Source organism: Aphelocoma coerulescens, chromosome 20 (genome assembly GCF_041296385.1).
Source record: "Aphelocoma coerulescens isolate FSJ_1873_10779 chromosome 20, UR_Acoe_1.0, whole genome shotgun sequence".
Taxonomy (NCBI): domain Eukaryota; kingdom Metazoa; phylum Chordata; class Aves; order Passeriformes; family Corvidae; genus Aphelocoma; species Aphelocoma coerulescens.
Genome location: NC_091033.1, coordinates 12,674,305 through 12,687,460, shown reverse-complemented (window position 1 = coordinate 12,687,460; position 13,156 = coordinate 12,674,305). Strand labels below are relative to the sequence as shown.

The 13,156-nt window shown below is 40.3% G+C and overlaps 1 protein-coding gene across 3 annotated transcripts in view; it reads left to right on the top strand.

Moving 5' to 3' along the window:
• The window catches only part of VAPB (VAMP associated protein B and C), a 33,384-nt gene extending 23,886 nt beyond the window's left edge, over window positions 1–9,498 (top strand). The window contains exons 4-7 of one of the 3 annotated variants that reach the window (XM_069034232.1): window positions 2,118–2,198; window positions 3,287–3,340; window positions 3,601–3,639; window positions 5,741–9,498. In XM_069034232.1, the coding sequence (XP_068890333.1) occupies window positions 2,118–2,198; window positions 3,287–3,340; window positions 3,601–3,639; window positions 5,741–5,899 (333 nt within the window). In that variant the 3' untranslated portion in view covers window positions 5,900–9,498. Of the gene's footprint in view, window positions 1–2,117; window positions 2,199–3,286; window positions 3,341–3,395; window positions 3,573–3,600; window positions 3,640–5,740 lie in introns of all 3 variants that reach the window. The other 2 variants (XM_069034233.1, XM_069034231.1) reach the window with 2 other exon arrangements.
• The last annotated feature ends 3,658 nt before the right edge of the window (window positions 9,499–13,156 follow it).

The window sequence follows — 13,156 nt, the reverse complement described above, 5'->3', positions numbered from 1 at the left end:
CGCTGGAATGGTCCTTGAAAGCTTTTCCAGATTTCCAACTCTGCATGGCAAGGAATGTTCTGTTATTTTGAGCCCTTGCACTGAAAGTTGGTGTCTGTGGTTGCTTCTCTAGGAAGCTGCTGTCAGTAATGGGATGACAAGTCATGAAACAAGTCATTGTAGTTTTTTGCAGTATATCCTTTAGAAAGGCCAGCTTGAGCCATATAGTCTAAGGATATACAGAATATATTCAAAATCTGTGTCATCTTATATATTTTATGCATCAACTCTAAGTCTTGAGTCTTCTCTTGAGCAGCTCTTTTTGCAAGATGCAAGAGGATGATTTACAAGTATTGTATTTTCCTTTATCCCTACCTGTGTCTGCTGTGGCTTTGTAAATTAAAGGCCCTCATAGATTCTGTCCTGTGAATTAGAAATGAAAGTAGTAGAAATATGTAGGTGCTGGAGCAGAGAAGGACAAAAGACATAGAAAGACTGTCAGGCTACAGTAAGACAGCCTGGAAAGCAGTAAACCCTTATGTCAACTGGTGGCTTTCCTTTACCAGCAAGATTTGCCCCCAGAAGAAGGCACAAGGAAGCTTTCTCTAGCCTGGCTTTTGTTAGCTTGAGAGAACACTCAGTGGCTATTGAGGACACAATATAAAAAAGGAAAAAGACCATTACTCTAAAAGTGTGTGGCTTGTGTGTGGTGCTTAAAAACAAAAAAGCCAACCCAGAAGAACTCTACAGTAGTCCTTACAATATGTGTCTTCTTCTGAACAGCTCCTTAAAGCTGGGGCACTCTGCAGGCTAATAATTTCCCTTCTGAAACTGATTTATGGAACTATATTTATTTAATGGGCTCAAAATAAGATCCAGTGGGAGAAGCAGCAATAGTAATAAAATGTCTGCATCACTAGAAAGATAAGCCAGTCTGCCTTTCTTTCGAGCTCTTTAATTTTTATGAGTTACTTTATACCATGACAAGTGTTATTCTGCTGGCAAAGAATGTTTTTTAGTACCTATATGGGCCTTTCAGTTTTCCAGAGCTCTCCAGACCAGTATGATTCCTTTTCCTGTAACACTTTGATCAGTTCTCAGTTTTGTTACCACTCTCCAGATCTCTTCCTATTCTGGATGAACAGGTGAGACCAGTTATGGGAGTACTATAAAGCTTTCAACACTTCACAGGCAGCCAAGGAGCTCAAAATAGAACTCTGACTTCAGCCCCAGAAAAGCTGAACTACGATTCAGCTATTTAGGATGGGTTAAATACTACTCCAGGTTGCACGGGCTTAGCCATAATTTGTCACCTACTTGAGATATACTGAGGAATACCAAGCTACCAGAAGGATGGTCAAAGTGAAGAGGAGCACGTGAGAACTCCAGGATATCAGTGTGGACACTTCTTGCTGTTTATTACCACTGAGAATAAATATTTTCACTTCAGGGTTACAGCTGATACCGAGCAAAGATTTATTACTGCTGATCCCTATTAAAAAGATTGCAAGGAATCTTGTTTATGGCAGACTCCCCAGCTGAAGGGGAGAGAAGGTGTGAGGGGAAGTTATCCCTCTGTATGTAACACATCTGGTGCTGTTCAGACATTGATGCTGAAAAGTAAGGATGTGGAAAACAAGGAGGGGGAAGAACAGTCCTGTAGTTCATTCCAGAAGAAAAGCTCATGTGAAATTTTAAAATTTTGAATAGAAACTCCACTGAGCAAAGAGTTGAGAACTCACACTGTGATTGATTTGGGGGCTTGTTATCTTTCCCTTCCCTTGAATTCACACCTCCTTTTTCTTTTTTTTTTCTTTTTTTTTTTAAGCAGGCCCATAACTTCCCCTGTCTCTGCTAATTACTCTGACACAGCTCTCAGTTCTCTCATAAATTACCTGTGGAAGTTTCAGACTATTTAGAATGATTTGCTTCATAGTATCTGGTCTGTCTTTATGATACCACTCAGTTATGTATTCGATCTCATTTTTCATTCTGTATGTGGATAATGGCAGTGTGATAAACACCTGTGGGTTTTTTCTGAGTGAAATGGTGTGATTTGTTTACATAATACACTGCATTTCCAACCTGCCTGATTATACTAATATGTTTAATATTAAATTAATATTAACTTATTCCAGTGGAAAGAAGCAAAACCGGAAGAACTCATGGATTCGAAACTTAGGTGTGTGTTTGAGCTACCAGCAGAAAATGATAAGCCTGTGAGTATTTTCAGATGCATATTGAGTGATTTAACTTAATACCACAGTAAATCCTGTGAAATGGCATGTTTATTCAGACAGCTATATAAGCACAAGACAGAAGCCTCTGTTTCACTGCCTGGACGGCATTACCCTTCATAAACACAATATAAACTATTTAAAATATTGGTAATCCTTGGTGTAACTAGCAGCCAGTTTGAACATAAGTGCACCAGTATCACAAAGCAATTTTTGAGTTATCTGTTTTCATTTAGTGAACAGTCACAGGATAAAGAATACTTAAAAAAAGATTAAAGATGCTTATTGCTGGTTGTGAAGCTCAGAGTTTATACTGAAGTAGTTATAACCATCAGCAATATAAATTTGCCTGTCCAACACTCCCCTTTGCTTCCTTGGTACAACGCTTATTTTGGCAAGTAAATTGGTAGAAAGCTGGTGAGGAAGGCACAAAAGCAGTTAGGAATTACATTGCAATCCTAATATTGTAGGATCCTTTTTTAGGGTAATGAACATATTAATTTCTAATGGAAGTATGTAGTGTGCAATGTAGAACTGATAATGGATTGAATAAAATGAAAAATGCTTCCTGGTGTGCAGGTGCTAAAGGCACAGTTGTTCTACTTTGCACTGAACAGTGTAATTAGGATTATGTAGTTGATTGGGTGGAGAGAGGTTTGTTTCCATAAGAGACTGTTTCGAAAGTGCAGAGCATGGAAAGGATCCAAAGGCAGGAGAGGGTGCGGGCTTTGGAGGTCTGAGCCTTGTTTCCCAACTTGGGCTGCAAGTTCCTCCATCCCTACAGAAACACAGAAGGAGGGAGAGGGGACAGCCAGGAGTGGGGAGTGAAGGGAGAGGGAGCTGCAGCACTGTCCTGGCTCCTGCAGTAGCTGCTTGTGTTGTGCCTAGGGAAGGAAGAGTGAGGAGGCCACTGATTGTGGGACCTGGTTTAGGGACATCTCCTTTTCTGTATCTTCAGGGTCTGAAAAGTCAGGGTCATTCTGTCTTCACTTATTGCTGCTGATCTGGTGTTTTCTGGGAAAGCAGTAAAATTACAGAAAGCAAAATATTGTTTATTTCTTTTTATACAGGCATGTGTCAGGTGTGCACAGACAATTTTACCTGATTCTCCTCCTATATATCAGGTGTGTGGTGTGGTGTTAATAACTAACCAAAAATCACTCTATCCTTTTTTAACAGCATGACATAGAAATAAATAAAATTGTATCCACAACTGCAACAAAGACAGATTCCTCTGTAATGTCTAAATCAATAAGTTCTTCTTTGGATGACACTGAAGTTAAGAAAGTAATGGAAGACTATAAGAGGCTTCAAGTAGAAGTTCAGAGGTTACGGGAGGAGAACAAACAGTTTAAGGTAAAGATCACTGTTGTTTTCTTTTCAGATTTACCCCTTTCCTGAAAAAGAAGCTTCCATCTTAAAGGTTTGGTTGCCTGACTTTAGCACAATATTTTAATATTGTCTATAAAGTAAAAGATAATTCAGGTTTCTCTCTGTAAACTCTGAGAAGGTGCTGAAATCAATGGTCCCTTTGAAAGGAGGCACAAGTCATGCAGTCACAGAAGGTGATTGGGTAGCAACCCAGAGGAGTGAATTCCCTCTCTTTTTTTCTTTTCCCACCTAATTTCTCAGTCTGAATTAAGCATTCAGTGTTGGACTTGGCCCTGTTCTCCCCAAACTGATGGGAGCTTGAGGGCAGTGTTGTGCAAATACTGGGTGTTTCAGTAATTGCACCTGTAATGTGCTGCTGAAATGGCCAAATTAAGACACATGAATGGGAAATGTGCTTCCTGTCATATCCAGCACATGGCTGGGAAATCCAGTACTTGAGAAACTTTTATCACTGCTGAAAAACTCCTTTTTACAGTAGTTTGATTTGTTGTATCGACTTCCATAGATATCAGCACCAAGGAAAGTGTAGATGTTGTGACTCTTGCAGCCAGTGAAAGGAGCTCTGTTCTCTCAGCTCTGATGCTGCTTTTGACTGGCTGATGCATGGAGGAATTCTTGAAAACAGTGTTGTTTTGCACAGAAATAATATGTGTACATAACAGACATGACCCTAACTTCTCCTTCTGTTCTTATTTTGCCAGCAACTCAATACCCTAAATACTCAATACTCTAAATTAAATTAAATTTAATTGTTTTGCAAATCAGTCTTGAATAAACACTCTGCAGGAGCTATCTAGAATTGAGCTGATGTCTTACAGTAACGTCCTTGATCAGTGAGCTCTTTGTTCCCTTTGTGGAGTGTTAAAAACATCTGTAAAACATCAGAAAACAATGCTAAATCACTGCCTGCTACCAGGTGCTGTCAATGTCAGGCTAGAGTCACTGTCAGAGGGAAGTTAAAATATTTAAAATGAGAATTTGTTGTTTCTATACAAAATTTGTTGTATGTAAACAGCATTTTATTGTTTACTAAAGTCAGTTGTCCCCATTTAGAGTTAGAGCAGCTGTGAGGTATTAGGTAGCCTGGGGCTTTCAGTGAGTAAATTAATTAATTAGTTAATAAAAAATAAGTTCACTTTCAGATCATGTAGGTGCCCCTTTAAATTCGAAAGTGAGAAGCACTGACATACCCTGAGCCCTTGAACTTCGCTTATCTGACAATTTTTAAGGCTGCAGTAACTTTTATTACAATTTTATTTCTTGAATTTTTTTTTTTAAGTATAGACTGGAGACTTTTGCTTTGGTACCTTATACTTTTGCACTATAATACTGTATCTAAAAAGTCTAACACTGTTGCTTCAGCTGGACAGAAATTAAGTCACAAAAGACTCCTTTGCCCCTGTCCTGAAGTGCTCTGAGTGTGTGTGTATGTGACTGGAGTGTGCTAACACACAGCTGTGCTGAACAACAGCTCAGGGAGAGCTGAGGGGAGCTTCACCCCACTTGAAATGAGAATATCTGCTGGTTTTACATTGTTTTATCCATTGTCTCATCTTTAAATCAGGTGAGCTGCCAAAGTTGTACCAAGAAAATATCCTAATTATTGCCATTAGGTTCATGTCAAAATGTCAGCATTAATATGATGGGAGAAACAGATTTCCCTTCAAGGGCTGGGAGGATTTACTTGTGACATCTGACATGGGGAATGATGAGTGTAATTGCCTTGGGTTGTGAAAAACGTGCAACTTCATCTTAGTTGCATTGAGAAACATTTTCCCCAACAGCACCTTACTTGCTTACAGAGCAAGAAAAGCACCTTCATGCCATTCTCTCCATCGCTTTTCTGAAGTTCTGGAGCTGTCTCTAGACTTTAGACAAGACTTCTTGCAGGTTCCTCACTGCTTCCTCACTCCCTTAGCAGGAGAAAATTTCCAAGAGTGTGGCTTTGCTGTAGATACAGAATTCCTCTCCTGCCTCACTACCCTTCCTTCTCAGGATTATTCAGGAAACAGAGCTCTAACTTAGCTGTAAATTCGCTTTCACCTATTCTATAACACCCACCTAAATAAATATGATAAGGGTGAATATTGAAAGTGCTTTTTTGTAGAAATAATCAATATCTCTTCCTTTAGGAAGAAGATGGACTGCGGATGAGGAAGGTACCCCAGACAAACAACCCAATATCTCCTTCTGCAGCTGCTGTCAAGGACGAAGGGCTCAGCTCCAGACTACTTGCTTTGGTGGTTTTGTTCTTTGTCTTTGGTGTAATTATAGGAAAAATAGCCTTGTAGAGGCAGCATGCTGGAAATTGTAAATTGGTTTGATGGTTCTGCCATATCATTGGATTAAATTTATTCATAACAATGTTTAAAAAAAAATTAATGTATGACATCTCACAGGTCTTGCCTTTAAATTACCCCTGCACAAATACTATGTAACATAATCTAGAAAGTTCAAAATGTATGGTGAGGGAATGAATGAAAGAGAATATGCTTCAGTGATGAAGGGGGGGGAGAAAATCCTGATTTAACACTACAATGGAATATTGTATATGTCATTTTAAACATTCTTAGACCCTGGTACATGTTGCTGGATTACCTCTTTTTAAAAAAAAAAAAGAAAAAAAAAAAGGAAAACTAGAAAAACCTCTTCCTCCACTGCTGGAGCTGGCCCTAAGGATGTTTGGAGCTGGGTTAGGCAGGAGGTGTTGATAACTTCTGTAAAATACGTTAATCCACCATTCTGCTCATAAATTTAACAGTTTCTGTCAGTGTCTTCAACTCTGTGCAAGTTACCAACTTCTTGGCACTTAAATGAGTAGTGAGAAGCTGCAAAGACTTGTCTGTGGCAACGCTGAGGGAGCTGGGCAGCACCGAGGGGCTCGTTTGGAATAAAGGTCAATGCCTTGTTCTCACCAAGGGACCAAGCTACAGTGCTGTTGGTTCATTTAGCTGAATTAAAATGTTATTCAGAGATGTTTAATGCATATTTGACTTATTTAATGTATTTCCTCTCATGTTTCCTTATTGTCACAAAATTGACTAATACTTTGTGGTATGAAAAGGCACCTGTTCAAAGCCAGTGAAAAGAACTAAAAATTTGCTGCTGTAGTGGTGCAAGATTCTTCTGCCTCCTGGTGTTTTTGGGCACTACACAATTGTTGGGAGTTTTGATCATCTAAGCATTGGGGAAATAGTGGTCAGGAAACTGTTTTTGTATGTAAATAAGTCTATCTAGGGGAGAAACAAAAATATTAGTAGTAAACTAGTCCTATGCCGTAAAAAGACCAATCTTGTTTGACTATGTAGCATCTTAAAAAAAAAGAAAAAAAAAAGAAAAGAAAAATTAAATAAAGCCCCCAAATTAATGTTTCCTTTGTTACTTTTGTCCTGTTCTCACAGTTTTAGAGGTGGGGAGGGAAAGAGTGTTCTCTTGTCAGCTTTGTTCATTGTATAAGGAAACTTGCAGTTGTATTTCAGGGTGAATTTCTTTTTTTCCAGACTAATTCTAAAATCAAACCAAGCCACCCCATCATGAGCCTGACACACACAGGTTGTTCAGAGTAAACGTGTTACTGCTGAGGTATAAGGTAACATCCCATTTTCCAGGTTAGTTCAGGAGTTCAGACACTTGACAGCACCTTCAGAGTAAGGTGAAGGTAATTTTGTGTCCAGGCTTCCTTTTACCACAAGGTGTATAAATAAACTCAGAGTGTTTTAACATGACAGATTCAGTAGATGAAATCATTTTTGAGCAGGTAAATTCACATCTATTCTTAAATGGTAGACCCAGAAACCTTCAGTGACAAAATTTTTTGTAGCATATTACAAGTTGAAGCTATCTTTTAAAAATGACTTCATTCATTCCTTCCATAATCCTGGGATCTGTGAGAAAGCTGTTGGGGCTGCAGCCTGCCTGCTGCACTCCTTGACCTTTATGTTTGTCCCACTTGTGTCTCAAGGGTTTCCTCCTTTGCAAGTGCTAATAAGTGAAATTTTATTTGAGGCTTAATAAGAAAATAGGTGGGGAAAAAAACCCCATAACTGGTGTGTTCAGCTTATGAACATGAATCTGGAAGTATTTCTAGGAGATTCAATAGAAAGGAGAGGTGTATTTTTTAGCATTTTAAAGTGCTGGTGCCTTGTCTGCTCAGAGGGAAGGGACAGAGCCACTGCAGCCCGGCTGCAAAGGGCAGGGCAGGTGGCAGATGAGCTGGAAAGGACAAATCCAGGAGTTTTTGGGACAAATTGGGCAGAATTGGTCACAAAGATACTTCCTGGGCAGTAGAAGCTGAAGAAAACTTTCTAATGAAGCATTCTTTTCAGAAAGCCGAGGTTGTGAGTGATACTGCAAAATTAGTTTTCATGGCTTTGAAGAATGTATTTGAGAAAACTTCTGCTGAAGGGAGACTGACATAAGAAGTAGGTTTTTTTAAGTGGCTGTAAATATCTTCTTCTCTTAACCAGAATTCCTGATCCACTTTAAAAAAAAAAAAAGCGCCTTTTTGAGAGTCCTTTGTTCTGCTTAAAAACAGCCTAAAAAAGGTTGGTTTTCAACAAAAAGTCACTGTCTTTGCAGGATAAAGGGGGAGGATTGAAGCTTTAAGCTAGTCTCCATGAGTATATCTGGAGTAATGTTCTAGGCTGGTTTTACACCCGGTGTAAGCTACCACAGCTGCCTTTGCTGGCCCAGGGCAAAGCCAGCAGCAACTCTGTCCTCCCCCAGTGCTCAGCAGTCACTTTTTGGTGATCTGTGCCAGCCTGGAACTGTAAATCGTTCATGAGCAAAGTTGTTCCTGGTGTTTGCACTCCAGGATCATAAAGAGGTCTCAGAAAACCCTCTCATGCTTTTCCAGATTCCCTTCAAACACGTGATCAAGGAGACCAGGAGAGGATTTCAGGGTTGGTAACATCTGTAGCCTGCAGCTGAGCTGACCCACACCAGTCCTGAACAAGACTCTTAAATGAACTGCTTGTATTTTGGAATTTAACAAAATCCTGAGGTCTTCCCTCACCATTTTTGACAAGAGCCTGAACACAGTAGCCCTGAGTTGTCTGGGTAATGCTTTGCTTTGCTGAGCTTAAAATAAAGCAACTGATCAGGGGAATCCTCACTCCCTGTTTGACCAAACCCTTCTTTCATAGGCAGTAGAGAGACATCTTAAGGATTTTTTTTCTTCCAGGGTTCCTAAAAGGCCAGTTTATAGCTAGAGGGCAAATATAGATTGGATGGGTATTCTTAAGCCACCTGACTCTTCTTGTAAGTTGTTCCTTCCATGGCAACACAAGAGCAAATGTTCTCATGAAGTATTCACAGAAAGTGAATTATTCTGAAGGACATTGTACATCTTAGGAAGTTGTGCACAAAATGTAGTTTCTAAATAAGATTATTGTCTGGGGTCCTCACACAACATCAGATATTAGAAACCTGTGATTGATTCATGGTAGTAGAAATCAAGTTATTACTAATCTAATTATTGTCCTTGCTGTTACTTTAAGATGACCACTTGCACATTTATTGTTGATTTTTGTAACACCCAGTAGAGGCTGCTTGGTGCACTCCTTGGGCGAATTTGGGATAAACAGATACCTGAAATGTCTTGAAGCCTAGTGCTGGGAAATGAATGGAAAATGGTTTCTTCTATTTTTATGTAGTTCTCCACATCTTAAAGCAAATAGTCAGTGCATGAATGAACATAACTATTGCTGTGCATTGGCAGTTGTCAGCTGGGAATGCACAGCTGGAGCAGCTGCATGTGCAAGCCAGGACCAGCTCAGGTTACTGGGGAGTAGCCTGGGGGCTGAAGAGCAAGATCATGTCATGTTGTTATGTTGAGGGGGATTGATGTACCATAATGTCATTTTCTAAAAATACAGGATTGTAAAGCTCAGTGGTGGTGTTACTTTTTCCTCCTGAAATGCTGTTAGTGGGATAAAGTTGGAACTTCACTTTGCAATTCACTAGAATTTCTTTTCATCAATAAACTATGAAGGGTTTGTATCTGCTGCACATGTGAACTTGCAATTCTTGTCAGCAATTTTACATCGTGGTGTGCACAAGGAATGGATCATTTATGACTTGACATACTTGATCTTGCATTGCCCAGTGGCAGAAAACTGTCATCCCTTTTCTTCAGAAAATGGCACTTCCTGTCTCTTCAGTGGAATATCCTTAATTTTCAGGTGCAGTAGTGGCTTCACTGCTGTGCTCTTCAGTTTGAAACTAGATTTCTCTTGCCCTATGTGATGTCCTGAAATTCCACATCCTGAGTTCTGTTTTCTATATAAAGTAAGTGAGGAAAAAAGCACCACCAAAAATCCCTGTTTGAAATTAAAGCCCGTGTAAACCAACACTCTGAAGCTCCTGTTTGTTGTGGCTGGGTCACAGCTACACTGGTGCTGCACAGGGCCTGGAGAGTCACTGGGCCATGGGCTGGGAATGGAGGAGCATCCAGGGCAGAGCATCCAGGGCCCAGGTCCTCAAGTGAGCAAGTTGAAAGGTGACAGGTGGTGAGTGAATTTCAGTGGAAGTGTTTGGGATTTTGGTTTTTGAGTCAGAAACAGTAATACAGAAGATGAGCTTCAGAGAACAAAGTAATTGTATTTCCACTGCTCAAATCTGCCTAACTATAAAATTTGTTTGTTTCTTTAATGGGTTGATTTTTTTTTTACTGGATAAATGAAGATTATTTTTAAATAACACAAGTAGAGCCAGCCAGGGATCTTGCACGTGATACTCTAATGAGCACACACCTGCACACTTGCAAAGTGACTGTGTGCCTGTCATTCACTCTGCCATTTCCTGTGGCTTCAGTTCCTGTTAAAGAACTAATTTCACGTTTGTACTTGAAGAGTAAAAGTTTTTGAAACCTTTAGTAAACTTCTTTGCCTCCCAGTGCAGGCCTGAGTTTGTCCTGAAGCCTCTGCGAGAGTGAAAAGTGCAAAATGGACGTGAGGTCTGTGAGCACAGAAACGAGACTGCTTTTCCTTGGAGTAAACTTGAACTTTGGATCTTTCCTCCTGTGATCTGTCATTAGAAAATGGCCTTTTCCAGAGAGCAAAACAAAAGAAGTTAAGAAAACAAATGAATTAAGAAGAATTAATTGAAGCTGTGTATTATAAGTTGACATTATACATCTGGCATTTCTGTTTATGTTTCTGCATTGGTACATTTCATTCTGATTTAATAAGTTCCTAATTTTGTGGGGGTTTCTTTCAGGATTTCGAAGTGCCTATGAAGAACAGCCTGTAGTAAAGTATTGTTCCCAGTTTAGCTGTACTTCATTTTTTTAATCAAATCTTTTTCTTTAGTGGATAAACTCACAAGATTAGAAAAGCCTCTTGAACTCCCTCATGTTTGGGTTGGCAAATGTCCCACACACAATTACCCACAGAGAGCTACTTTTAAAAGACCTTTATTAAGGCTGTACAGAGTCAAGCACTCAGGAGTTAGGAAATGGCAGAACCAGGTTTGTGCACTGTGAGTTTGGGGAGTACATTGCAGTGTCTGATCATTTCAGTGATCAGAAAGTGAGCTGAAGCTGCTCAGAGATTGTCCAAAACTGCCCGGCTTTGTATGCCCGGACCTGGAGAATCCTAAGTTCTCTTAAGTTATGTATAAATAGGTTTTTAAAAGTTGAAATTAAATGCAGCAGCCTGGTGTTGGGTGTAACCCATGTGTGTGTCAGGGGGGAATTCTTTGTGTTCCATGTATGGATCCCTGTTCTTGACCCGAGCTCCCAATGTGGTGGGGAGGAACTCGGAGCTGAAGCAGCAATTTCTGTTTCCACGTTTCACTGGGAGGCCACACACAAGTGTGACTGGAGCCAGGAATCTCTGCCTCAGTGCTGAGCCCAAAGGAGTGTTCCTGTGGGGGCTGGAGACTCTGCTGCCCAACCTCCCTCCTGCTCTGTTCTGCCTGAGCTGTCAAATCTCGCTCTGTTCCCTCCCTCAGCGCTTTGGTCCAGGCCAAGTCATCCTTGTTCCTTCCCTGCTCCTTGGCAAACAAACCCATGTTCAGCCGAGCGTCTTTGAATGGCTTTTCTTCCCTGCTGCCTGTTTTCCATCTGGGTCTCTTTCTTCCCATCACCCTTCCAGGCTTGCTTTTCCCTGCTTGCCTGTCCCAGCCTTTGGCCCAGGGAGCCCTGGCTGCTCCGGGCTGCCTGGCAGGGCTCTCCCTTGGCATGGACATCTGACTGCTGCTGGATGCCTTTTCCCATCCCACACAGCCACTCACCTTCTGCTTCCTCATTGTTTTTTCTTCCTCTTCACTCTGTAGAGTTTGGAGCAACAAGTCTTGTCACCCATCTCCTTTCTGTCTCCAGCTTCCTCCTGCTGTTCCAGTGCAGTGGATTTATTTATGGTGTTCGACAGGCTTTTATATTCCAGGGGGATTGTTTCTCAAACAAAGCAGTAGCACGATGCTGTTAATGTATCCAAAAGTGCTTCCGATTTTTTTTGTTTCATTTTATTTGGGAAATCTAGAATGCATAAATGCATTCTAAGGTATTTTAAACAGGGAGCCATGAAGGTGGTTAATTGGAAAAATAAGTTACTGTTAATTGAGCCCTGTGTCAGACCCAGGAATGTGTTTGTCTGGCAGACTTGGCTCATGCTTTAAACTTCTGCACCTGCTAAAGAAGCAGAAAATTGGAAAGGCAGCTTGTCTGAGGAGCTTCTGATATTAAAGAAGGTACTGAAGGATCAGACTCAGTGCAGAAAGCCAGAAAATTATTTGAGACTTCAGAAATTATTTTATTTTTGCTTTTTGGAGTTGTTAAAAAATGATTAATCTTTTAAAAAAGTATTCTAAAAGAAGTGAATGTGGCAGAGTTTACTAAGACACGTGTGCCTGTTACCATCAACTTCCAGCCCACATTGACTTGGATTTTCTTCACAGGGACAGTAAAAAGGCATTTATTTGTTTTGTAGTAGAAAGCAACCCAGTAGTCAGGATTAAAGCTCCTGGTCTGTTCCTAGACCTGTTTTTCAGATGCAGTGTTAGACATGAAAGGTGAAGTTATTTGGGTCTGTCTTGTTTACACCAGATAAAGATAAATGAATGGCAGAACTGAGGTTAGGATCCTGATTGCAGTGGAGCTCAGCATACAGCCATGTGAGCTGCTAATAAACGTAATTGGTGCTTCAAAAGGGCATAGTTGAGCAAATTTCATATCAGATCTGGGAGCGGAGAGGAAATTAGATGAAAAACTGAAGTAAAACTGACAGTTTTCTAAGTGAAAGGTATTAAAGGGCCAAAAAACTAATAATTTTGCAATTGAGAAGGGGGACAACTTTGGCTAACTGCCCATCCTGCTTCTCTGATGAAATGAAGGGAAAAATTAGATGGAAAGTAATATAAAACAAATAAGAAAAAGGGAAGCAGACAGCAATCCATTCAAAAAGGGAGTTAGGAAGTTTAGAAAATAAGGAAAGCACAAGCCACAGAAAAACATGGGTTGGAGTGCTCAGAGAGGGTGGTGAGGAGCTGAAGTTCAGAGGAAATCTGGAGAGGATAAGAACTGTTAATAAATATATGCAGGAGGTAAA